At 43.4% G+C, this 24185-nt stretch overlaps 1 protein-coding gene across 1 annotated transcript in view; it reads right to left on the bottom strand.

Annotated features, from left to right (window-relative positions):
• Positions 1-24185, bottom strand: part of LOC142194074 (synaptotagmin-2-like) — a 135405-nt gene that overhangs the window by 21756 nt on the left and 89464 nt on the right. The window contains exon 5 of the mRNA XM_075263100.1: positions 8823-8990. Within this exon, the coding sequence (XP_075119201.1) occupies positions 8823-8990 (168 nt within the window). The remainder of the gene's footprint in view (positions 1-8822; positions 8991-24185) is intronic.

The raw sequence follows: 24185 nt of genomic DNA, 5'->3' as shown, positions 1-24185 counted from the left end.
CTCCCATTGTTTTCAATGGGAGCCGGTACATGCGGCGCTATTTTGCGGCCGCCGCAAAATCACGGCTGCAAAATAGTGCCGCGAGTACGGTACCGGCTCCCATTGAAAACAATGAGAGTGTATACGGCCCGCAAATCCTCCCGTGGCGTCTACGTACCAAATGACGAGCCAGAATACTCCGTGTGAACCGGCCTAACAGTCCGTGGAGTCTCATCTTCCTCTTGTTTGGTGACAGCTGGACACGTATTGGGCAGCGATCTCCATAGTGGCCTCTACATTCTCCCAGTAGGATGTAGAGTTTCCTCTTCTCGTCTGCAGATATGAAGTCTGGGATGTGGGCAGAGAGTCTTTGGTAGTAGATGGCCCTCACAGCTGAGAATTTGGTGCAGTGTAGCAGGAAATGGGCCTCGTCTTCTAGGGCTCCCTGGTCATAGTGCTGGCACAGTCTGTTCTCCCATGGATTGTACGTTTGCCTGTGTCGCCCCGTCTCCATCTCCAGGTTGTGGGCGCTCAGTCTATACCGGCTCAGGGTCTGTTTGTGTTTGGGGTGGCATATTCTCTCCAGGTAGGTGGCCATGGTATAGTCCCTTTGCAGTGACTGGTACACAGTGAGTTTCTTGGAGTTTTATCCTAAAAATACTGCCGCTGCTGCTGCTGGAGTAGATGGAATGGATTCAACAGGGTCTGCTTCAGGTGCACAGACAACTACCCTGGCCTCATATAGTGAATATCGCCCCTGGACTCCTTCTAAGCAGATGACCCTAATCCACACAGTTACCTGACACATGGCATTTCAAAGACAACTAAAATCCATAAAAGACACTTATGGATCAACTTATGCTGACTTAATACCCTTAGTCAAAACAAAAGTGGGTGACAGTACATGGATAGACATTGACGCTCACATGCCACTTTTTTCAAATCAAATCAAAGTTTTTCAAAACGATCCTAAGACTAAGGACAGTGGCACTGTGTTTTGTAGAGACATAAAGAAGTGGTGTAAAGAGAAAGCTAAAGTTCAGGGATTATCCCTTACCGTCCTCAGACAGGGTCCTCAACAAAGTGTAGAGGAGTTATTTGGTGACCTAAGTTTAAGAGCTTCTGACCTTGGATATGATGACTTCCCAGACACAGTGAGAAACTCACTAATAGTAGAAGCCTTTATGCAAGGGGTAAAGGATCACATTAGGAACAAACTTAGAGACAGCAGCCCTGACTAGAGATCCATAACCCCTGATGAGTTATGTAGAAGAGCTGTGGGAATTCAGACTGACATGAAAATGAAATAAGGAAAATGTTTGTTTTTGTACTGTGTTAGCCAGTGGTTATGAAATATAAAAAAACAAAAAACTTGCAAGTCTTCAGTAGGTGATACCTTTTTTAATGGCTAACTCATAATGATGACAGAATATGACGTTTCAAAGCTTACTCTGGGCTTCTTCTTCAGATATATCTCTGATCATTATGAGTTAGCCATTAAAAAAGGTATCACCTACTGAAGACTTGCAACTTTTTGTTTTTTTTTTCATATATGAAAATGAAATTAAACCCTGTGAAAACTTGAAACCCTGTGAAACTGCAACTATAGTGCAGGAGGCAGTAGACAAAACCTAGACATACGAACCAGACAGTCACAGGGACAGACCGGAACCTCCAAAACTTACTTTTATTGTGGAAAAAGAAGAAGCGGCTAGCGGTGCACAGCAATGCCCTCCTTCTGTTCCCCCTATTGGTCATTCCGCATGAAGTTAGCCCTGCCCCCATGTCATTGCAGCAGTCAATAGAGAGAGAGGGGATCAGATCATTGAAACTGCAACTGTAGCAACCCAGGGTGTACCTTTCCTTATAAACACTGAGGCCAATTGTATTTGGCTTGCATTTACCTTTAGAATCCCAACCACAAATGTGTATAGGTATTAAGGGGACCCCTATCGTCATGAAAGAGACACAATCAGTCCCAGTTGAATTTTTAGGGAGTAGAATTCTCACCCGGTTCCTATGCTCCCCCTCTGGAGACATATTGGGGATGGATGTACTACAGCCTATCGGGTGTGACATTACATTACACCCCTCAGGTGAAGTTATGGTCAGAAAAGAAGCAGGGAATTCTAAGTTGATGTGTAAAATAGCTGCTCTGGTACACTGTCTAATCCATTCCTTTGATGTTGTGTCCCTAAGTGAGTCAGTTATGCAGGAAATATCTGTTGTTCCTGACAATTTGTGGTCTGTCTCTCCCACTGACATAGGCGTTGTGTCTGTTGTGTTTCCTTGCAGCCAATGACTGCAAAGCTAGTACAGATAAATTGTAATGGTGCCAGCCAAAGGTGGTCTTTCTTGGTCACTGTTTAGGAAATTGAACAAAGCATCTTACTGCTGACGGGAGGAAGGCAATTCATGACGTGCCATTGCCGAGGTCACATGACCAGTTACGTACATTTTTGGGGCTAGTCTCATACTGTAGGCCCTGGATAAGTTCTGCCTCAATTGCATCCAGCCTCTGTATGATTGCTTGACCTCAACACCACTTATACTCACACAAGAAGCTACTGATTTCTTCTACCAACTGAAGGTGCAGGTAGCTAGTGTTTCCGCTCTGGGACTACCAGAATACTAAAAGCCCTTTCAGCTAATGTATCTGAGATGTCGGGCTATGGCACAGCTGTCCTAATACAAAAACATGGTGACAGGCACAGGCTGCATACTACAGTGTAGCATACTACAGTGCTAGACTCGATCCTGTTGCCAGGTGAGTGCCCTCCTGGCAGTACAGATGTTAATTGAAAAGTCGACAGATATAGTCCTTGACTACCCATTGATGGTACTGACGTCACATGATGTACATGGTATCTTGATGCAGGTAAACAGGAGACATATTCCTTTGGCAAGGCAAACAAGAATGGATTTCATGCTACAATCTTCTTCAAACATTCAATTCACAAGGTGTACAACATTGAATCCTGTGACACTTCTTCCGTTTGTGTCTCACAATTCAAATGGGGGAGTAGAGGAAGATAATTCACTTTTTTTCTCCTCAATGACAGAGGAAGAGCTGTTTGAGACGCAGTATGAACATGACTGTGTTGCCCTCATGCAGCAAGAGACAGCTAGATTTTCACATGTCTCAGATATACCCTTGCAAAATCCAGAACTGGAAATGTACATGACACCTGATGGTAAGTTTGTAACCGGATATGCTGTGTGCTCTGAGAGTGATATTCTGTGTTCTGAAGCACTACCCCCACACATGTAAGCACAAGAGGCAGAGTTGATTGCTTTGAGTAAAGCTTGTGAGTTAGTAAAAGATAAGACCAAAATCTACACTGACTCCAGGTACACTTTTGGTATAGCGCATGACTATGGGACGATATGGAGGAGCAGAAACTTTTTGACTGCTCAACGAAACGCCAGAGCTGATACAGCTGCAAAAAAGACTGCCCTGCTGCCCAGAAAGAAAGAAGGTGTGGTAAAGACAGTACATGTGAAGGACATAGATCCTAAAGATCTGCATAGAAACTGTGACCCTGAGGAGGTACACAGATGGCAGAAAGCTGGTGCAAAGTGTGTTGATGGTTTCTGGAAAGTAGGAGAGAGAGTGTGCCTGCCTAGGGCACTCTATGCTCAAATGCTGGCCCATGGTAAGGTGCACACCTCTAGGAATGCAATGGAGTCAGTAGTGGACAGGTGCTGGTTTGCTCCAGGTTTTGGAAATAGGGCAGGAGCTTATGTGAAGGCATGTGTGATCTGTGCTCTGAACAATCCAAGTCAAGTGGTCAAGACACCCAGACCACAATATCCCTTTCAGAGAATACAGATAGATTACATACAGCTGCCAAAGGTAGGGACATATGAATATGTCCTGGTTGTTGTGGGTTTATTCTCAAGATGGCCTGAGGCCTACCCTGTCGCTAAGGCCACAGAATAAAACTACAGCCAAGAAACTTCTCTCTGGGTTGATCCGCAGATTTGGTTTACCTGAGACCATTGAGTCAGATAGAGGTACACATTTTACGGGTGAGGTAATGAGTTCCGTGGGAGGGGGCTGAGTGAATGTCCACATGACAAGACCCCAGTTCTTGTTGTTCTTCCTGGACTGGACCACTGACTGCTATTTTCAGCGCTGAAAAAAAAAAAGCCTTCCATTGACTTTAATGGGTGCTGCTAGCTTTTTTTCTACTAGCAGAATTTTCCGCTAGCGTTTTTTTCCAACGTGGAAAATTCAGCGCTAAATAAAACGACATTTTCCTCCATGTGAATGGAACCTAAGACCCGCTCTTCTGACAGTGGAGTGATATTGTTGCCAAAATTAATGGCACCGATATCTCCAGCACAGGGGCACATACCGTGAAAGCTGGCAGTGCAGTGAATTCAGTCTTTCTAATACCACCCATCTCTGAGGACATGAAAGGTCTAGGTTTAGGACAGCTATAGGATCTGCTCCATAATTTGCAGCTCTTCAATTTGGCCTGGACACACGGCCGCAAAAACAACGACCGTGTGTACGGAACCATTAAAATATAATAGCCGTGAGCGCTGGTGAGCGTTTTATACTCTCTGCGGCAAAATAGTTTTTTTTTAAACCTGACACGGTTTCACCGTGGAGAACCCCTGAGGACACTTTTCAAACCCATTCAAATGAATGGGTTTGAAAGATGCCGCCAGGTTTCCGTCTCCTGCCCTGTTTTGAGCAGGAAACGGAAACCTGCATAAGAGAAAGTCCGCAGAGGAAAACTCTGTCAACTTTCTCTTCAAAGCTCTGCGGAAAGAACCGCAATGCATGTACACGCAGCAGTTCTTTCCGCAGCGCTTTAGCGCTGCGATTACGGCCTGTGGAGCCTTAGCCTAACGGAGTCCTGGGCGCAGAAGTAAACGAGCCCTGAGTAACTCCTTGTGCCTCATAGTAATAGCAGTTAACCCCATCGTGTCCCTCACATTAATCCCTGTGTACCTCCCATAACAGCTACTGATATATGAGAGACATGGAGGTAATAATTAGGTATCTTCATTATTATTACACCCATATGTCTCACACATCAGTAACCCTTATGTCAGGCACACAGGGGTTAATGTGAGGGATATGATGGGATTAACTGCTATTAATGTGAGGCACATGGAGTTACTGAAACTAATTTAATCATCCAAATGCCTGACATTACTAGCCATACAGTAGTAACTCCAGCATGTACCTGTAATTTTTTTGCTTTCACTTTGCTGAGCTGTCTTCTCCTCCTTCTCTTCTCTGCAGGACAGCAGGAGCTCAGCAGGGTCCATCTTCTGTGTAGGGATAAGTCCCGCCTCCTGGGCTCTCATCACCCTCTCATTGGTGGGCAGAGGGCAGCCAGAGAAGAGGGATGGGGCGAAGCCTCCTGAGAGCGCTGAGTGGAGCTTCCTGGATCAATACCTTCAGCTCCTGCACTGGCTGCTATGTATTAGTTCAGCCTTGCTCTTCTCTGCACTGGAATGGATTGTGGAGGGGGAGGGCTCATAGGTCACAAACTCACTCTCCTCTGCCGGCTCAACAGGGAATGAGCAGTGGGGGGAGGTGACGCTGCAGAGAGTCGGGGATCGGAGAAAAGTGAAAACACTCAGGGGCAGAGCGGACAAGCTCTAAGCTGTGCGGGACAGGACTACAAAAGCGTGACTGTCCCCCCAAAATCGGGACTGTTGGGAGGTATGCGTGTGAGTGAGAGGTGGGGGGAGGAGACGCAGCAGAGAGCCAGGAGATCGGAGCAAAATGAGTTTTTAAAGAGAAAACACTCATAAGCAGGACAATCTCTAAGCTGTTCGGGATGGCGGGACAGAACTGTAAATGCAGAACTGTCCCGTGAGAGTTATGAAAGTAATATTACTCATGGGACGTGGCTTGCACGCAACATATGAGCTGGACTCTGTTTAGTAATGTCCATACTACATCATTCTGACCTCCATCCTTTGCCTGGCATCTGGGTCCCACCTACCCTGGACATCTCTGCCAGTCCGTTGGATGCTGTTGTGTTCTGAAATGTGTCCCTTGACCTTTTAATCCTGCTGCTTTGGTACTGGCTATGGCAACTATCTTATCTAGGAGTCCTCATACTGAAGGATCTACTCTAGTCTCTGCTTCCAGTTCCCTGATCTGCAGGGGACACCTGCTGCTACAGGTAAGAGGTGAGTGCTAGGTTTTGGTTGTGTCAGTGATCATTGAGCTGCCCTCCACAGCCATCTATGCCTGAATGTCTGTCTGCATAGCAGATAGTGGAGGAGCTGCTCCCAATTGTATCCTGACATAGCTTAAAGGGGCTCTATCACTGGGAAAAGTCATTTTTATCTAATCACATCCTTGCATAGGCTTTAGAAATGCTACTTCACACTTACCTTTAGTATGTAAATTGCCTCAATGGTTTCTGAATAAGTCCGTTTTTATTAATATGCTAATGAGCTTTCAGCCAGTACAGGAAGTTCCCAGCAGTAGTCCTCTCTTCTATTATTTCCTATCATCTCTATTAGTTAATAAAACTTTAAATTATAAAACACTGTGTACCATAACTGTGGTTGCCCTGAAAAGTTTCAAGTGTGGGCAGAGGGTGTGCTTCCCCTTTAACCCAATACAGTGCTAGGTTTATCTGAAACAAACTCAAACGCCAATTACATAAACTCACTAGTCACTTCAAAGCTTGCTTTCCAGCATCTGCACTCTAGAATAGGTGCAACTTTCTTTCTAAGCCTAGCAATGTGGTTTAGTACTTTACAACCACATATAGGACATTTCCATACCCAGGACTGGATGGGTATGGAAGAGAGAGGAACAGTATGTAGACAGAGTGAGATAATATGTGTGGCCCTGAGCATGGACAAATAGAGCAAGATAGATAAAGTAATGTATTGGGTAAAACACTTTTCAGTAAAACAAAAATGCCAACATAAAGTAGACATATAGTAAATATTAATGTAAAGTCTCTGTTTGTTCAGGTCTCTGCGCTACCCTCCACTCGCACGCTCACCGCAGGAGTCATGTTCCGTTATGATTCCTAGCTTTAGCTTCTTGTTGCTCTGTCTGAACACTGTTCTAATCTCTCATCTCTGTAATTGATTTTCCACCACACCCATCTTCTTAGTAAGTGTTAGGGTTGGTTCACACTAGCGCTTGTATTCCATCCGGAATACCAGGGAGGTCAGCTGTGTAATTTAGGCCTGATATATTCTGTGCGTGAGGACTAGGAAGTGTGGCACCACACTGACAGAGCTGACTTGTCCAAACAGAACCCTGAAACCAGGTACTGTGCCACCCATTGTTGCTACCAGAGTGTGAGTCTGGAAGCAAGGGTCCTGAATAGGCAGGGAGCAGTTTCTTATGTTTAGTTACTTCTCAGCCGAGAAGGCTTTTGTTTTGTTTATTTGTACCTTTGCAAAGGCAGTTTATTCACCGCAAGTGAATAAAGACTGAACTTGAGTGCAACCCAGTCTCTGTGTCCGTGTTTCCTGCACTGCTACAAGCATCTACCTGAGCGATTCCCCACACTTCCTTTGTCATTTCTCTTTTAGATTACGATTTGGTACTGCTTGTCTCTGACTTTGACCCTTGGCTTGCTGACTCCTATATTGTTTTGTCCTGTCTAGAGAAGAGACTGTTGCTCAATTGCCGGATACTGCCTAGGCTAGCTGAGGCAAGTAGGTAGGGACAGGGTCTGGGTCAAGTTTAAGACTCAAAGTCTCTGTCTTTCCCTTCCTCCCTGTTTTCAGCAGCAGCACTAGAAAATTACACAACTAGAAATTCCCTTCCAATTGATTAGTAGAAATTTGGTAATGTTACAAGTTATTTGGCATTTGTCTATCTGTCTTACAAGTAAAGAAATTCAAATATTGTGCCATAAATATAAAAACAAACAAACAAACAAAACCGCCTATCTCAGGATCACTTTGACAATTAAAGGGGTTGTCCTATCTCAAGGATCCTATCTATACTGGTAGTTTATGTAAATTATGTAAATGTGCATTCTGCTTTGTGAATTTCTTCCTCCCATTGTTTACACAGCGCTGCTATAACCACGGATCTGGGAGATAGGACAAGTGATGTCACTTACTCAGTGCTGGCAGGGCAATCCGTTCAACTAATTTCACTTTACTGATGATACTGAGTCTGTTATCTTTCTAAGTAAACCCAGAGATAACACTCAGAGTCCCTTCTGTACAAGAATCTGCAGATTATCTGACCTGCAGAAGTGTTGTTTGTCCCGTTCAGCAGGAGGGAGGAGAAGGGAGAGAAATACAGGAAGTGAGAAGCAGACACTGCATCCAGCCTGGCTGATAGTCTGAGATGGGAGAACCCCTTTAACTTGACATTTTAAAAAATGAGACTACATCCACAAAACCAAAACTGTCTGCATCCATAATGGTCTAAAAGGGTTGTCCTGGATATATATATATATATATATATATATATATATATATATTTTATATATAAGGCTCCGAGTGGCTTAAAAAAGAAAAAATGTTATACCTAGATCCACCATTGGACCTCCCATTTCATCACTTCCTGTTTGCAGCAGTAACCAATTTCAATCAGAGTTTTGATGAGTGACAGTTCATGCATGTTGGGAGAGACCAGGAAGAAGAGACCAATGGGGATCACAAAGAGATTGGTGGAGGTGAGTATCACTTTCCTTTGCTGTAGCTGACTAGTGTTTACTACTTCTTACATTTTGAACTTCTCATATCTCTTTTTACCTTCTTTCTTTCAATAATTCAGCAATTATTTTTTAATTTTTAACATTTTACAAATTTTTACATGTGATAGTTTGTATTCATTTTTATAGTATATTCAAATATAACGTTTATGGTTGTTTTACCTTAAAAGTGAAAGTTTCATTGAAAATTGGGTTAAGAGTCTTCCGATGAACTTTAGTCTCATACTTCTTCTTTTTATCTGGCAAAAAGAAAATCTTTACATAAGGATCTGAAGTTCCTCCCATGTCCAGAGCAGGTAGTTCAGTAGCTTGTATGACTCCAACTTGAATCTGTTAAATTAAAAGAAAACAGTTAATACATTACATGACTTTTTTTTAGCATGTTTAGAAGTCATCTAAATAAGAGATTTGGAAAGTGGTACTATTAGCATATATTCGTTATTTCATAATTTAGAATGTTTTGGAAAAACTCTCTTAAACTACAGCTCACTCTTTCGCCCTAATGTCATATCTCATATATAGGCAAATATAGATTAATATCCTTTCAGTAAAACAATGCCATTTCATGAAATATTATATTGCTAAACCAGTAGGCCTCATCTTGTTCCACACACAAACATCAGGATTTGGTGTCTCCACCCAGGACATAGCTAAAGGTTCATATTCTCTGGTGCATGAGTTCAGCTTAGGCCCCTCTCCTACTTACTCAATGCCCACTTGCCTCACTCTTCTGAATGACAAAGCAGTCATTGTTTTGTTCTGACCTTGTCCAAGTGAGCACAACAGACAATTTGGCAACACCATCTGCATTTCTAAAGTGGTACTTTTTTGTACTTCTTCAAGGCCAAATGGCCATGTCAATGTTTTCTATTACATCATAAAAAAAGGCTTAATGTTAATGTTAAATGTTATTGGTTTTGTCATTATGCATACGATTTTCAGAAGGTCTAACCCTAAACAATCTGGGTTTTCCCATGATGAGAGTTTTGACATATGGCAACTGATAACTCAAGTGCGTCTCCCATAAATTCTGCCTCATATGTAACTGCAATATACACCCCTGGACCATGGGAGGAGGGCAGTATATAATAGCTGGCGCACTGTAACATCTCTGCCTGTCCGGGTCTCTGCGCCACGCTCTGCTCGCGTGCTGCGGCGCAGGAGGCGTGTGCAGTTTGATAATTTGCTTAAAGTTTTTAGTTGCACTGAGTGAATACGGCTCTAGTTCGGTGATTGTATTTGCACCACACCCGTCTTCTGCCCTTGTTGTCTCTGTCCATTCAGTGGTTAAATTTTGTCTGGCCCTGTGATTGACAGCCTGCCTTCCTGTCAGGTTCAAGGCGGGTTCTTCCTCCCCTATTTAGTCTTTGCTCACATTCACACTGAGGCACCAATTATTGCCTCGTGCTTGCTGGTTTCCCTTGCTGTTTATTTACTTGTATTCTAATCCTTGACCTCTGGCTTTCCCTACTGACTATTCTTTTGGACTCCGATTAGGCACTGCATTGTTTGACTGTTACCGTACCCTGGCTAGCTGACCTCTCTTTGTTGTTGTTCATCTTGTCTATCACTTATACAGGAAGGGAACATCTTCGTGGTTGCCGCCTATTATGTAGGATAGGGCCTGGCAATAGGAAGAGACAGTTGGGGGCTTCAGCTTAGGGCTCACTGTCCCTTGTGCCCCTTCCTCCAGGGTTCACCAGCAGCTTCTGGGGAATTATCATCTGGCTATTCCCTAACACACATATATTATACCACATATGAGCTGAATGAAAGTGCTACTAAAATACCAATTTGCATCTTTATAGTAGTATACAGTCCCATGAAAAAGTTTGGGCACCCCTATTAATCTTAATCATTTTTAGTTCTAAATATTTTGGTGTTTGCAACAGCCATTTCAGTTTGATATATCTAATAACTGATGGACACAGTAATATTTCAGGATTGAAATTAGGTTTATTGTACTAACAGAAAATGTGCAATATGCATTAAACCAAAATTTCACCGGTGCAAAAGTATGGGCACCTCAACAGAAAAGTGACATTAATATTTAGTAGATCCTCCTTTTGCAAAGATAACAGCCTATAGTCACTTCCTGTAGTTTTTCATCAGTTCCTGGATCCTGGATGAAGGTATTTTGGACCATTCCTCTTTACAAAACAATTCAAGTTCAGTTAAGTTTGATGGTTAAGTTTACTGTGTCCATCAGTTATTAGATACTAGCAGGTACCCGCGACTTCGTTTGCGGTGATTGTAGAAGTGGGTAAATACAGGCGCGGGTAAGGTTTTAGTAGTGTGTATAAGGTATGGGATATGAAATGTAACTGCGTATCTTGTTTTTGCTGTAATCCAGAGAATACGTGAGACTTTTGTGTTGAATGTAATTTGTATTTCAGTATAACAAGAAATATTTCATGAGAGTTTCCCTATAAACTAATATTTTTAGAAAAAAACAGGGGATAAAGTGAGTATCCAAAAATATAGGGTAGCAAATTAAAACTCAAAAGCTTTTATTAATACCCGCTAAAATATTTAATATAAAATTGCTCCCCCACAAGTGAACCACCATCACCTATCCAAATGTAGGATAGCTAGACTACAGATAGTCACATAGGTCTGATTGGGGGTATAGTAGCCAAAACAGGTATTCAAGCTACTAGGATGTCAAGGGGAAAAAATAAACAAACATGGATCCTCCCCCTCCTTTCCTCTGATCCATTCAACACCCCATATCAGATCTAATGTGTAAGTTGCTTTTGGGAGATACACAGGGCACTCTTATATTCTATTGTTATCTCAGCTCCTGTACCAATATAAATAGCAACTAGACTATCTGTTTACAATGTTTCTAACTATTTAAAACAGCAATGTAAAGATAGCACAGTGCTTCCTCATATTCCACTCACTACACTCAGTTTGCCAATCAGTTTTTGCAGCCATGCAAAAAAATGCCAAGGGGGGAGCGGGGCAGTGATTAGGCTCTCCTTGCTTTGAAACAATCACTTATTTTAGGAAGTGGCAAGCTATCTTATAGAAGCCTCTGATGAATTACTTGCAGTGAGCAGTAAGGAAACATGTCAGGCTGTTACCAGTGAAGCTAAGATTGTTGAAAAGATAAGCATTGCCAAGAGCTATGAGGGCCAGGAATTCAAGGCTAATAGTGCTGTGAATTTAGGCAGTTATCAGTGCCTGGAGCCATTAGTGTGAGAGTCCAGGCAGCTAAAGGCAAACTGATTGTAGCGAGTGGAATATGAGGAAGCACTCTGCTATCTTTACATTGCTGTTTTAAATAGTTAGAAACATTGTAAACAGCTAGTCTAGTTGCTATTTATATTGGCACAGGAGCTGAGATAACAATAGAATATAAGAGTGTCCTGTGTATCTCCCAAAAGCAACTTACACATTAGATCTGATATGGGGTGTTGAAGGGATCAGAGGAAAGGAGGGGGAGGATCCATGTTTGTTTATTTTTTCCCCTTGACATCCCCTTGACATAGTAGCTTGAATACCTGTTTTGGCTACTATACCCCCAATCAGACCTATGCGACTATCTGTAGTCTAGCTATCCTACATTTGGATAGGTGATGGTGGTTCACTTGTGGGGGAGCAATTTTATATTAAATATTTTAGCGGGTATTAATAAAAGCTTTTGAGTTTTAATTTGTATTTCAGCTGCTATACGGTGTTCTGAGAAACTGTACATACTGTCTTTGGGACAGAGGTATTTCAAGTTAATATACTTCGATATACGACACTGTTTGATTTGTTATTTTCCAACAGTACATGTAAGTTTTGGGCACAGGATACTCTTGAGCAAGCAACATAAAGTTGTCCATGTGAGGAGCATGGTCTGGCCAAATGTATTCCTGCTACTTTCAGCGCATTTATTCACGGCCGCAAACTAGCACGGCGCATACGATCCCCGCTCCCATTGAAACCAATGGGAGCATGTACGGCACTCAAAGGGTCCCGCGGCGTACACGTGCCACATCACGCGGCACGTTACACCGTGTGAATGCACCCTAATGCTTCTCTCTTCTACTCAATTCATTCCTGACTTTGGCTCATAAATCCGCAGCAAAATTTGCAACCAAAACGCTGTGTTAACGCAACGTGGTGCTTCAGCCTTAGGCCTCCTGCACACAAATGGCACGGATATGGTTTTCACTGACCTATAGATTAAAAATAAATTGACAGGGCTGCACATACGGACAGGTGTAGGGAAGTATAGGACATACACTCACCGGCCACTTTATTAGGTACACCATGCTAGTAACGGGTTGGACCCCCTTTTGCCTTCAGAACTGCCTCAATTCTTCGCGGCATAGATTCAACAAGGTGCTGGAAGCATTCCTCAGAGATTTTGGTCCATATTGACATGATGGCATCACACAGTTGCCGCAGATTTGTCGGCTGCACATCCATGATGCGAATCTCCCGTTCCACCACATCCCAAAGATGCTCTATTGGATTGAGATCCGGTGACTGTGGAAGCCATTGGAGTACAGTGAACTCATTGTCATGTTCAAGAAACCAGCCTGAGATGATTCCAGCTTTATGACATGGCGCATTATCCTGCTGAAAGTAGCCATCAGATGTTGGGTACATTGTGGTCATAAAGGGATGGACATGGTCAGCAACAATACTCAGGTAGGCTTTGGCGTTGCAACGATGCTCAATTGGTACCAAGGGGCCCAAAGAGTGCCAAGAAAATATTCCCCAGACTATGACACCACCACCACCAGCCTGAACCGTTGATACAAGGCAGGATGGATCCATGCTTTCATGTTGTTGACGCCAAATTCTGACCCTACCATCCGAATGTCGCAGCAGAAATCGAGACTCATCAGACCAGGCAACGTTTTTCCAATCTTCAATTGTCCAATTTCGATGAGCTTGTGCAAATTGTAGCCTTAGTTTCCTGTTCTTAGCTGAAAGGAGTGGCACCCGGTGTGGTCTTCTGCTGCTGTAGCCCATCTGCCTCAAAGTTCGATGTACTGTGCGTTCAGAGATGCTCTTCTGGCTACCTTGGTTGTAACGGGTGGCTATTTGAGTCACTGTTGCCTTTCTATCAGCTCGAACCAGTCTGGCCATTCTCCTCTGACCTCTGGCATCAACAACGCATTTCCGCCCACAGAACTGCCGCTCACTGGATGCTTTTTCTTTTTCGGACCATTCTCTGTAAACCCTAGAGATGGTTGTGCATGAAAATCCCAGTAGATCAGCAGTTTCTGAAATACTCAGACCAGCCCTTCTGGCACCAACAACCATACCACGTTCAAAGGCACTCAAATCACCTTTCTTCCCCATACTGATGCTCGGTTTGAACTGCAGGAGATTGTCTTGACCATGTCTACATGCCTAAATGCACTGAGTTGCCGCCATGTGATTGGCTGATTAGAAATTAAGTGTTAACGAGAAGTTGGACAGGTGTACCTAATAAAGTGGCCGGTGAGTGTATATAGGACCTGCTCTATATTTTACAGCTCAATTTGTCCCAGACACACAGCCGCAAAAACAGTATCTATGTGTATGGGCCCATTGAAATGTACAGGACCATAGTTTTATCCACAACTAGCTTTTACCCGCGACTGCATCTGCGGTGATTTGAGAATTGGGTGGACACAGACATGTACATACTGTACCTTTTTTATGCTCTCCGCTGCAAAACCTTTTTTTTTTTTTAAACCAGACACAGAGTCGGACATGCAGTACTCTGTGTCTGATTTTTTTAAAAAAAACGGTTTTGCGGCGGAGAGCATAAAACACTCACCGCCGTTCATGGCCGGACCCAGTCTGACAGGTTTCCGGCTTCTGCATGCAGAAGATGGAAACCTAATATGGAGTGCTGAACGGTAGTGTGAACCCAGCGTCAGCCGCGCTTAGGGGTGAACTGTGTGACAACAGAAGATGGAACCGCATGAACGGAGAGCAGACGGTGGTGTGAACTGAGTGTACGGGAGCCTTGACACGGAGTGTATTTGTGCCTATTGATTTCAATGACATTTTACAGGCGTGTAAAAAATATCATTGAAGTGAATGGGAGTCTTATTTTGACACGTGTATTTTTACACGTGTATTTTGGGAAAATACATGCGCGTTTACGCCGTGTGAAGGCTCCCTAAGGGTTTTTTTTTGCAACCACAATATGGCAGGGCCAGATTAACGGTAGATATAGCATTCTGGGGAATGTGTATTGGTTAGATGAGCTTTTATTGAAATGATAGTCCAAAGTGTGAACCAAAATGGTGATTTGTTTACGTGTGAGTGTGACATTGAGGGAGTAGGGCAAATATTTTATTAGTAGACGGGGCATTTTTGGGCGGAATGGTAACTAATATGTATATGCATCACAGTAGTTTGGAGCTTTATATGTGTTGTTGGATGATTTTTTAAATTTTTTTATTGTTTTCTTTTTTTTACTTTTTTCTTCGTTCCACTGAGGGGTGTGAACCTGCAATCATTTGATTGCAAGTCTCCATAGACGGCAATCCAAGTGTAGTGCCGTCTATGAGAGACTGTGTGCCTTACTATCGCGACTGTCCATAGCCCAGCTGCAATAGTAGTATTGTAAACACAGGCGTGGGAGCATTCAGTATGGAACAGGTGGGCTCCTGTGAGCTCAGCAGGCAGGAGCCGGTCTGCAACGTTGAAGGTAAGGGGAAGGGGTGTTTGAGGGGGAGAGGGGTCAAGTGTTAATGCCTGCAATCCCAGTCCATTTTGATTGCAGGCAGGTGCAACGGGCCTCTGTGTGTAGTGGAAATCTATATGTATACAGTCCTATGAAAAAGTTTGGGCACCCCTATTAATCTTAATCATTTTTAGTTCTAAATATTTTGGTATTTGCAACAGCCATTTCAGTTTGATATATCTAATAACTGATGGACACAGTAATATTTCAGGATTGAAATGAGGTTTATTGTACTAACAGAAAATGCGCAATATGCATTAAACCATAATTTGACCGGTGCAAAAGTATGGGCACCTCAACAGAAAAGTGACATTAATATTTAATACATCCTCCTTTTGCAAAGATAACAGCCTCTAGTCGCTTCCTGTAGCTTTTAATCAGTTCCTGGATCCTGGATAAAGGTATTTTGGACAAACAATTCAAGTTCAGTTAAGTTAGATGGTCGCCGAGCATGGACAGCCCGCTTCAAATCATCCCACAGATGTTCAATGATATTCAGGTCTGGGGACTGGGATGGCCATTCCAGAACATTGTCATTGTTCCTCTGCATGAATGCCTGAGGATTTGGAGCGGTGTTTTGGATCATTGTCTTGCTGAAATATCCATCCCCGGCGTAACTTCAACTTCGTCACTGATTCTTGAACATTATTCTCAAGAATCTGCTGATACTGAGTGGAATCCATGCGACCCTCAACTTTAACAAGATTCCCGATGCCGGCATTGGCCACACAGCCCCAAAGCATGATGGAACCTCCACCAAATTTTACAGTGGGTAGCATGTGTTTTTCTTGGAATGCTGTATCTTTTTGGACGCCATGCATAACGCCTTTTTTTATAACCAAACAACTCAATTTTTGTTTCCAAAATGAAGCTGCCTTGTCCAAATGTGCTTTTTCATACCTCAGGCAACTCTATTTGTGGCGTACGTGCAGAAACGGCTTCTTTATCATCACTCTCCCATACAGCTTCTATTTGTGCAAAGTGCGCTGTATAGTTGACCGATGCACAGTGACACCATCTGCAGCAAGATGATGCTGCGGCTCTTTGGAGGTGGTCTGTGGATTGTCCTTGACTGTTCTCACCATTCTTCTTCTCTGCCTTTCTGATATTTTTCTTGGCCTGCCACTTCTGGGCTTAACAAGAAATGTCCCTGTGGTCTTCCATTTCCTTACTATGTTCCTCACAGTGGAAACTGACAGGTTAAATCTCTGAGACAACGTTTTGTATCCTTCCCCTGAACAACTATGTTGAACAATCTTTGTTTTCAGATCATTTGAGAGCGGGCTGTCCATGTTCGGCGACCATCAAACTTAACTGAATTTGAATTGTTTTGTAGAAAGAAATGGTCCAAAATACCTTCATCCAGGATCCAGGAACTGATTAAAAGCTACAGGAAGCGACTAGAGGCTGTTATCTTTGCAAAAGGAGGATGTACTAAATATTAATGTCACTTTTCTGTTGAGGTGCCCATATTTTTGCACCGGTCAAATTTTGGTTTAATGCATATTGCGCATTTTCTGTTAGTACAATAAACCTCATTTCAATCCTGAAATATTACTGTGTCCATCAGTTATTAGATATATCAAACTGAAATGGCTGTTGCAAACACCAAAATATTTAGAACTAAAAATGATTAAGATTAATAGGGGTGCCCAAACTTTTTCATAGGACTGTATGTGAGTGAGTAGAGTGAGGGCTACTCCTGAGGTGACAGTAAGGAGAGTGCAGACAATTTGTGGCCTGGAAATGCGAGGCAGTGTGTGTGTGAGTCTATAGCTGGGGTTAGGAGTCCTGCTTTTGTGAGTCTCCTGCTAGGAAGCCATGTTGTTTAGTGGCACCAAAAGTAGCCTATGTTTCAATCCCAAGGGAAAACTATGTTTGTGGAAAATTGCACGCAAATCCGTCCAGGCGTTTTAGCATGATTGAGGAACAAACATCCAAACTCACAAACATGCAAACATCCAAACACACAAACTTATTAGTAGGATTGTAGATAGAAGTCTGGCCCTGTGCATGACAGTTTAGTAAGGGCTCGTTCACATCTGCGGCCCGGTCTCCGTACTTAGGTTTCCGTTTCCTGCCTAAAACAGAGGCAGGAGACGGAAACCTGCAGGAGACTTTCTCACCCATTCATTTGAATGGGTGAGAAAGCTGTCCGGCCGTGCGCGGCAGTGAGCGTTTTAGGCTCTCCGCCGCGAAACCGGGTTTTATAATCCGGACACAGAGTCGGACATGCAGTACTCTGTGTCCGGATAAAAAAATCCGGTTTCGCGGCAGAGAGCGCAAAACTCTCACCGCCGCGCACGGCCGGACCCGGTCTATGGTTTCCGTCTTCTGCCATGCAGAAGACGGAAACCATAGAACGGAGACCCCAGACGCAGGTGTGAACCCAGCGTCACTCCATGTGCCTCTTATTAATAGCAATTACCCCATCATGTCCTCACATTAACCCTTGTGTAAGAGTTACTGATATGTGAGAGACTTGGAGGTAATAATTAAGTATCTTCATTATTGAGGTCTTTTATTAGTACCTCCATATGTCTCACATATTAGTAACCTTTATATGGTGTACACAGGGGTTAATATGAGGGACATGATGGGGTTTATTCCTATTAATATAAGGCACATGGAGTTACTAACACTAAACTAATAACCCCAAATGCCTGACATTAATGAGAATAGTAATCCTATGTACCTGTGTGTTTTTCACTTTCACTTTGCTAGCAGCTTCCTCTCCTCCTCGGGGTGGAGGAGCACCCTATGCACGGTGCAGACGGCAGGAGCTATCACTATAGCAGGCAGAGACCTGAGCGATTAAGTTCCACCCCCTGGGTTTCCTGCACCCCTCTCATTGGAGGACAGTGAGAAAAGGGGAGTGTCCATATGTCTCAGCTCTAGCAGAGCAGTGAAGGGACGCTCCGACTTCATGTAACTCTTGCAGGTCCTGTGTTGCTGGCGTGCCAGTGAAATATGGCAGGAGTACCACTCTTGGCACGCGTGCCAGGGGTTGCCGACCACTGCTGTAGAGGGTAATATGAATTTTGTGGCTTGCTATGGTCCAAAGTGTGTGAGATTGCAGAGATAGTGATGTGAGTTTGGGTTTTGTGGGGGTCCTGGGAAAAACGTATGTGCGCTATTGTGACGAAAAGTAGCCTATTGCGCAATCTTGTGCAGTAACTATGTTTATGGAAAATTTCAGCCAAATCGGTGGAGCGGGTTTTGCGTCATTGAGGAACAAACATCCAAACCCACAAACATCCAAACTCACAAACTTTCACCTATATTATATTAATAGGATATCAAATGGAAATGTCTGTTGCAAACACCAAAATATTTAGAACTAAAAATGATTAAGATTAATAGGGGTGCCCAAACTTTTTTTCATAGGACTGTAATCTAATAATCCAACCAGAGCTGACAATAGATTAGAAAGACATTATGGTCAGGAGCAGCCAAACCCAAGGCATGAGCACTTGGGAGCAGTAGTATTAAACATGGAGGTCCTCTGGGCTCTGCAATCTAGATTTATTTTTATATTATATTTATTCTAGATTAGAAACAGGAAGAGATATGAGGGCTGAATCAATTTAATTACTGCCTGTACTTCTGGACTGTAAATGAGTAATAATAGACAGAAGACAAGGTGGGAACAAAGCAGATGTGAAGAGACAGGGAAGTTTGCTTCTCACATGAGTCCCGCTCCCACCTGCCATAATCTTGTCTAATCACATCAGACTACATGAATTAGTGTGTAGGTCCAACTTGTCAATGCAGCTTACATACTTTGAGTGTTGAGGGGACCACAATTAAATTTACTATGAGGACCTCAGCACTGCAAGGTAATAGTGCTACCCACAGAGTCACCCTGCAGACTCCATCTGTAGGGGTTATGGGTCTCATCATTGGGGGTAGTCAATAAAGGAAACCAGGATATATACAGAGGACCTCGTCTGGAAGGCTGGTCAATGTTGAGGAGGTTTTCTGGCTGCTTCTCATCCACTCAAAGTCATGATCTTGTTTTGATGACCAGAATTACATGGATCTGTTTATGCATGGGGAGTGCAATCTTGTACATATATTTTGAGACCTTATGTTATTTAATTCAATAGACGGGAATGTAAGTGTCAGGGATCGGGTCACTGCGCCATTCCCTGGATGACTTCATATGTATTGGTTCCGTAGAATCTACAGGGGGGGGTTGTTGGGGGGTGTAAAAAACTGCTTTTTGGGAGTTGCAAGCCCTTTTCTGCTTGCAGTGTAAGAAACTTCATGCCAGAATGCAAAGGGTAAATCCAGTGAGTACCTCATTTCCTTGTGAACTGTAGTCCCTGGGCAATAATCTGAGGGCTTTAGTGGCTACACAGACTTGGCATTTCTATAAAGCAGTATGAAATTAATTTATGGTACCAAAAGAAGAAAATGTCTCAGTAGGTATTGGAAGTCTGGTATTGCCAGAGGAGCTTGTGGTATGGCAAGTTTTAAAATGTGTTTCAGCATCTGCAGAGTCAAGTAAATTGGAAGCATTGGCCTTACTGTTTAAATGGTGTGGGAAAACTGAATGTTACCAAGTTTTTTCGAGTTAGACAAGCACTAAAAAGTTTAAGCAGGGGGTGATAGGTGCATGATAACAGAAGACCAATTATGCTTGGAATATCAAGACAATTACTCAAAAATTTCTAGGTTATTTGCCCATCCGAATACAAAACAGCATTGTTTCACTTGGTCTTTATCTGGGTTATTGAAATGTGGTTTGGGTGTATGGGGAAGTTCTTTTAATAAATTTTATAGGGTTAAACTTCTAACAATAGAGGATATATGTTGACTGGTTAACCTAGTCATATGTGGTGCACCTATTACTTTTAGGCAGTGGACTTAAATAATGGCCAATAATCCATCATTTCGGTAATCATTATGTTCACATCTACACCAGAGTCTCCATTGGAGAAGTAGTGTGTTGTGTTTCTATAATAAACCACTTTTTAGCGGTCCGCCTCTCCATTGTTTGGGTCCTTAAAATGGACCCGAACAATAGAGAAACATTGGTAGGGTGAGCGTTACATGGCATTTGTCGAAATTTGACATGGATTTGTCGAAATCCACACGCGGAATTTGTAATTTATCCCTGCCCTATAAAGGCAAGATAGGCCTTTATAGGGCACTCTTCTCATAATTCCGCTTCAAATTCAGTGTAAAAATCCTCTTCAAATTACAGAATTAGAAATTTTCTGGTTGACAAATTCAGCAATTCCTATGTGTGAACACATGTATAAAGCCAAAAAACAGACTTCCAAGTAAAACCCTGCACATATTTCAACTGTTCATGGAAACACAGGTCCCTCTATACGTTTATTTGATGTAGTATGAGCTAGGCACTTCTACCATGGTTTCTGCAGTAAGCCACTAGTATGATTCATAAATTTATTAAACCGACTTGTCAATTTCAGTTGTCTAGTATTAATTTGTAGAATAAAAAGGGTTGATATGTAAAAGTAGGGATATCCTAAAGTACACAAGAGAAGAAACTAAGGCTAAGACCTGGTTATGGATGTATTATCAAGAGCTGTTTTCATGACTCCTTGTTCTTCCGTGATTAAGAAATGTGCTACCTCACTCGGCAGTTATGGTGCGCCCTCTGGACCTCCACAAATCTTTTTCATCTTGCAGACATCATTGACAGAAAAAGTTTCTGTTGATATTGTTTTTGCATTACTATTACTTATACATATCTCTTTTTCCTCCACAGAATCGTTAAAAACCTAGGAGGATTATTATGGTACCTGGCCAATCTCTCTACCGCTTCTTTCCATTCTCCACATCCTTTCATTAGTTAACAATCAGTTTCTTCCCCTTTCATCTAGTCCCCTTTTATTTATTGTGTCATTATTTTTTATTATTTTTTATTTCTTTATTTTATTTTTCAGTACTCCTTTTTACTTTTTGTTAACATTTATATATTATTTTCATCTCTCTTTTTATCTCTTCTCTTTTGTTCTCTTTCTCCATCATCTGCTCCTTCCTTTTTTGCATTCATTTTCAAGGCATGTTCACTTTCCTATTTGTTACTATTGCTGTAACATCCCTGCCTGTTCGGGCCTCTGCGCCACCCTCTGCTCGCATGCTGCGGCGCCGGAGGCGTGTGCAGTTTGACAATCTGCTTAAGGTTTTTAGTTGCACTGTGTGAACACGGCTCTAGTCCTTAATTGGATTTGCACCACACCCGTCTTCTGCCAAGGTTGCCTCTGTTCATTAAGTGGTTAATCTGTCTTGCCTGTGATTGACAGCTTTTTCTTCCTGTCAGGTTCTGGGCGGGTTCTTCCTTCCCTATTTAGTCTTGGCTCACAGTCACACTGGTGCCGGTTATTGCCTCTAGCTTTCTGGTTTTTCTTGCTGTTATATTACTTGTACTCTAATCCTTGACCTCTGGCTTTCCTACTGACTATTCTCTTGACTCCGATTTGGCACTGCATCGCTCTCTTGTTACCGAACCCTGGCTAGCTGACCTCCCTTTGTTGTTGTTCGTCTTGTCTGCGTTTTGTGTTTCACGTATTCAGGGAGGGATTGTCATCGTGGTTGTCGCCTATTACTTAGGATAGGGTCTGGCAATAGGAAGGGCAAGCGGGGGGCTTCAGTTTAGGGCTCACTGTCCCTTGTGCCCCTCCCTCCAGGGTTCACCAGCAGCTTATGGGGAATTATCATCTGGCTATTACCTAACAGAATAACCGGCCCAAAACCTACATCCATTGCTTCCCTACAGATAGCATGGATCCTATCCAGTGCTTTGCAGCCAAGTTGGAGGGACTGACAGGCCTGCTAGCTGAGCTAGCTAAACAGGTTCAGACCCTAACTGAGGCTGCTGCATCATCCCCAGCTGTTTTGGCACCTTGTAAGGTCAAGATGCTACTCCCGGACCGTTTCTCAGGGGACCGTGCTAAATTTGAAACTTTCAGGGAGTCTTGTCGCCTGTATTTTCGGATTAATCCACATGTGACTCAGGCCCAAATGGTGGGAGTGGTTATATCTCTTTTACAGGGGGACCCACAAGCTTGGGCCCTTAAACTCCCTGCTGAGGCTGAGGAGTGGGTTGATGTGGAAAAAAATTTTAAGTCCCTGGGCTCTATTTATGCTGAACCAGACCACATTGCGCTTGCAGAATCTCAACTCCTCACCATGCGGTAGGGAAAACGCTCTGCAGAGGAGTATTGCTCTGAGTTCCGTAAGTACAGTGTAACGGCAGGTTGGTGTGAGTCAGCTCTAAAGGCTCACTTTAAGCAAGGCTTGTGTGACCGTGTTAAGGAGCTCTGGGTTGGTCACCCAGATCCCCCTACTCTAGAGCAGGCCATGACTTTGGCAGTCCGTATTGACCGTAAGATCCGGGAAAATTTGAAAGAGAGAGTAGGGCTTGTTTCCTCCAAATTTTCTGTCTCTTCCTCTCTCTCTCCTGAAAAACTCACCTTTCCTCCCATCACTTCTGGTGAGGAACCCATGCAACTGGGAGCTGTGGACACCAAGACACGACGAGAGCATCGTCTTAGGAATAACCTGTGCCTGTACTGTGGTTCTCCAGATCATATCATCCGTGACTGCTCAATCAGACCCCTGACACCAGCGAAAAAACTTCAGTGCCTGAGTGGTAGTCAGAAGAACCACTCAGGCAACCAGGTATTTGGTGGAAATAACAATAAGATGTTGTTATCTGTGTCTCTGTCCTCTGGGGACAGATCTGTTTCTGGCAAGGCCCTAGTTGACTCTGGGTCTGCAGCAAATTTTATTAAATATTCAGTTGTTGAATCCTTGGGCATTGAGCTTTTGCCACTTGACACACCTATGTCTGTTGCTGGAGCGGATTCTACGCCACTGGCCAGGGGTAAAGTCAGTTTTAAAACCCCCTTGATCTCTTTGCAAGTGGGTTCTTCACATTCAGAGGTCATAAGCCTTTTTGTTATGGAGAATCTCTCTGCTGATGTTATTTTGGGGTTCCCCTGGCTGAAGCTCCATAACCCTATTTTTGATTGGGGTAAAAAGGAGTTGGTAAAGCGGGGAGATCAGTGCTCATCCCACTGTATTGCTTTACATTCTGTTGATTGTGTCAGTGAGGAGAAGGTCTCAGCTACTAAAAGTTGGGAACGCCCCTCTGGTATTAAAACCTGGTGGTATCAGAAGCGCCAGGTGAATAAAAAATGTTTGCCTGGTTCTCAAGCGTCTGTGGTTCAAGCAGAACCAAAATACAAGGCAGGGAAAACTCAGAATCCCTCTAGAACTGGTTTGTCTGGTGAGGGTCCGGTGGCCCCTCATAAAAGGGGGGGTACTGTAACATCCCTGCCTGTTCGGGCCTCTGCGCCACCCTCTGCTCGCATGCTGCGGCGCCGGAGGCGTGTGCAGTTTGACAATCTGCTTAAGGTTTTTAGTTGCACTGTGTGAACACGGCTCTAGTCCTTAATTGGATTTGCACCACACCCGTCTTCTGCCAAGGTTGCCTCTGTTCATTAAGTGGTTAATCTGTCTTGCCTGTGATTGACAGCTTTTTCTTCCTGTCAGGTTCTGGGCGGGTTCTTCCTTCCCTATTTAGTCTTGGCTCACAGTCACACTGGTGCCGGTTATTGCCTCTAGCTTTCTGGTTTTTCTTGTTGTTATATTTCTTGTACTCTAATCCTTGACCTCTGGCTTTCCTACTGACTATTCTCTTGACTCCGATTTGGCACTGCCGCTCTCTTGTTACCGAACCCTGGCTAGCTGACCTCCCTTTGTTGTTGTTCGTCTTGTCTGCGTTTTGTGTTTCACGTATTCAGGGAGGGATTGTCATCGTGGTTGTCACCTATTACTTAGGATAGGGTCTG

This window comes from Leptodactylus fuscus, chromosome 2, assembly GCF_031893055.1.
Source record: "Leptodactylus fuscus isolate aLepFus1 chromosome 2, aLepFus1.hap2, whole genome shotgun sequence".
Lineage (NCBI taxonomy): Eukaryota > Metazoa > Chordata > Amphibia > Anura > Leptodactylidae > Leptodactylus > Leptodactylus fuscus.
Note: the sequence above shows the minus strand (reverse complement) of the source record. Positions and strands in the feature narration are given on the sequence as shown.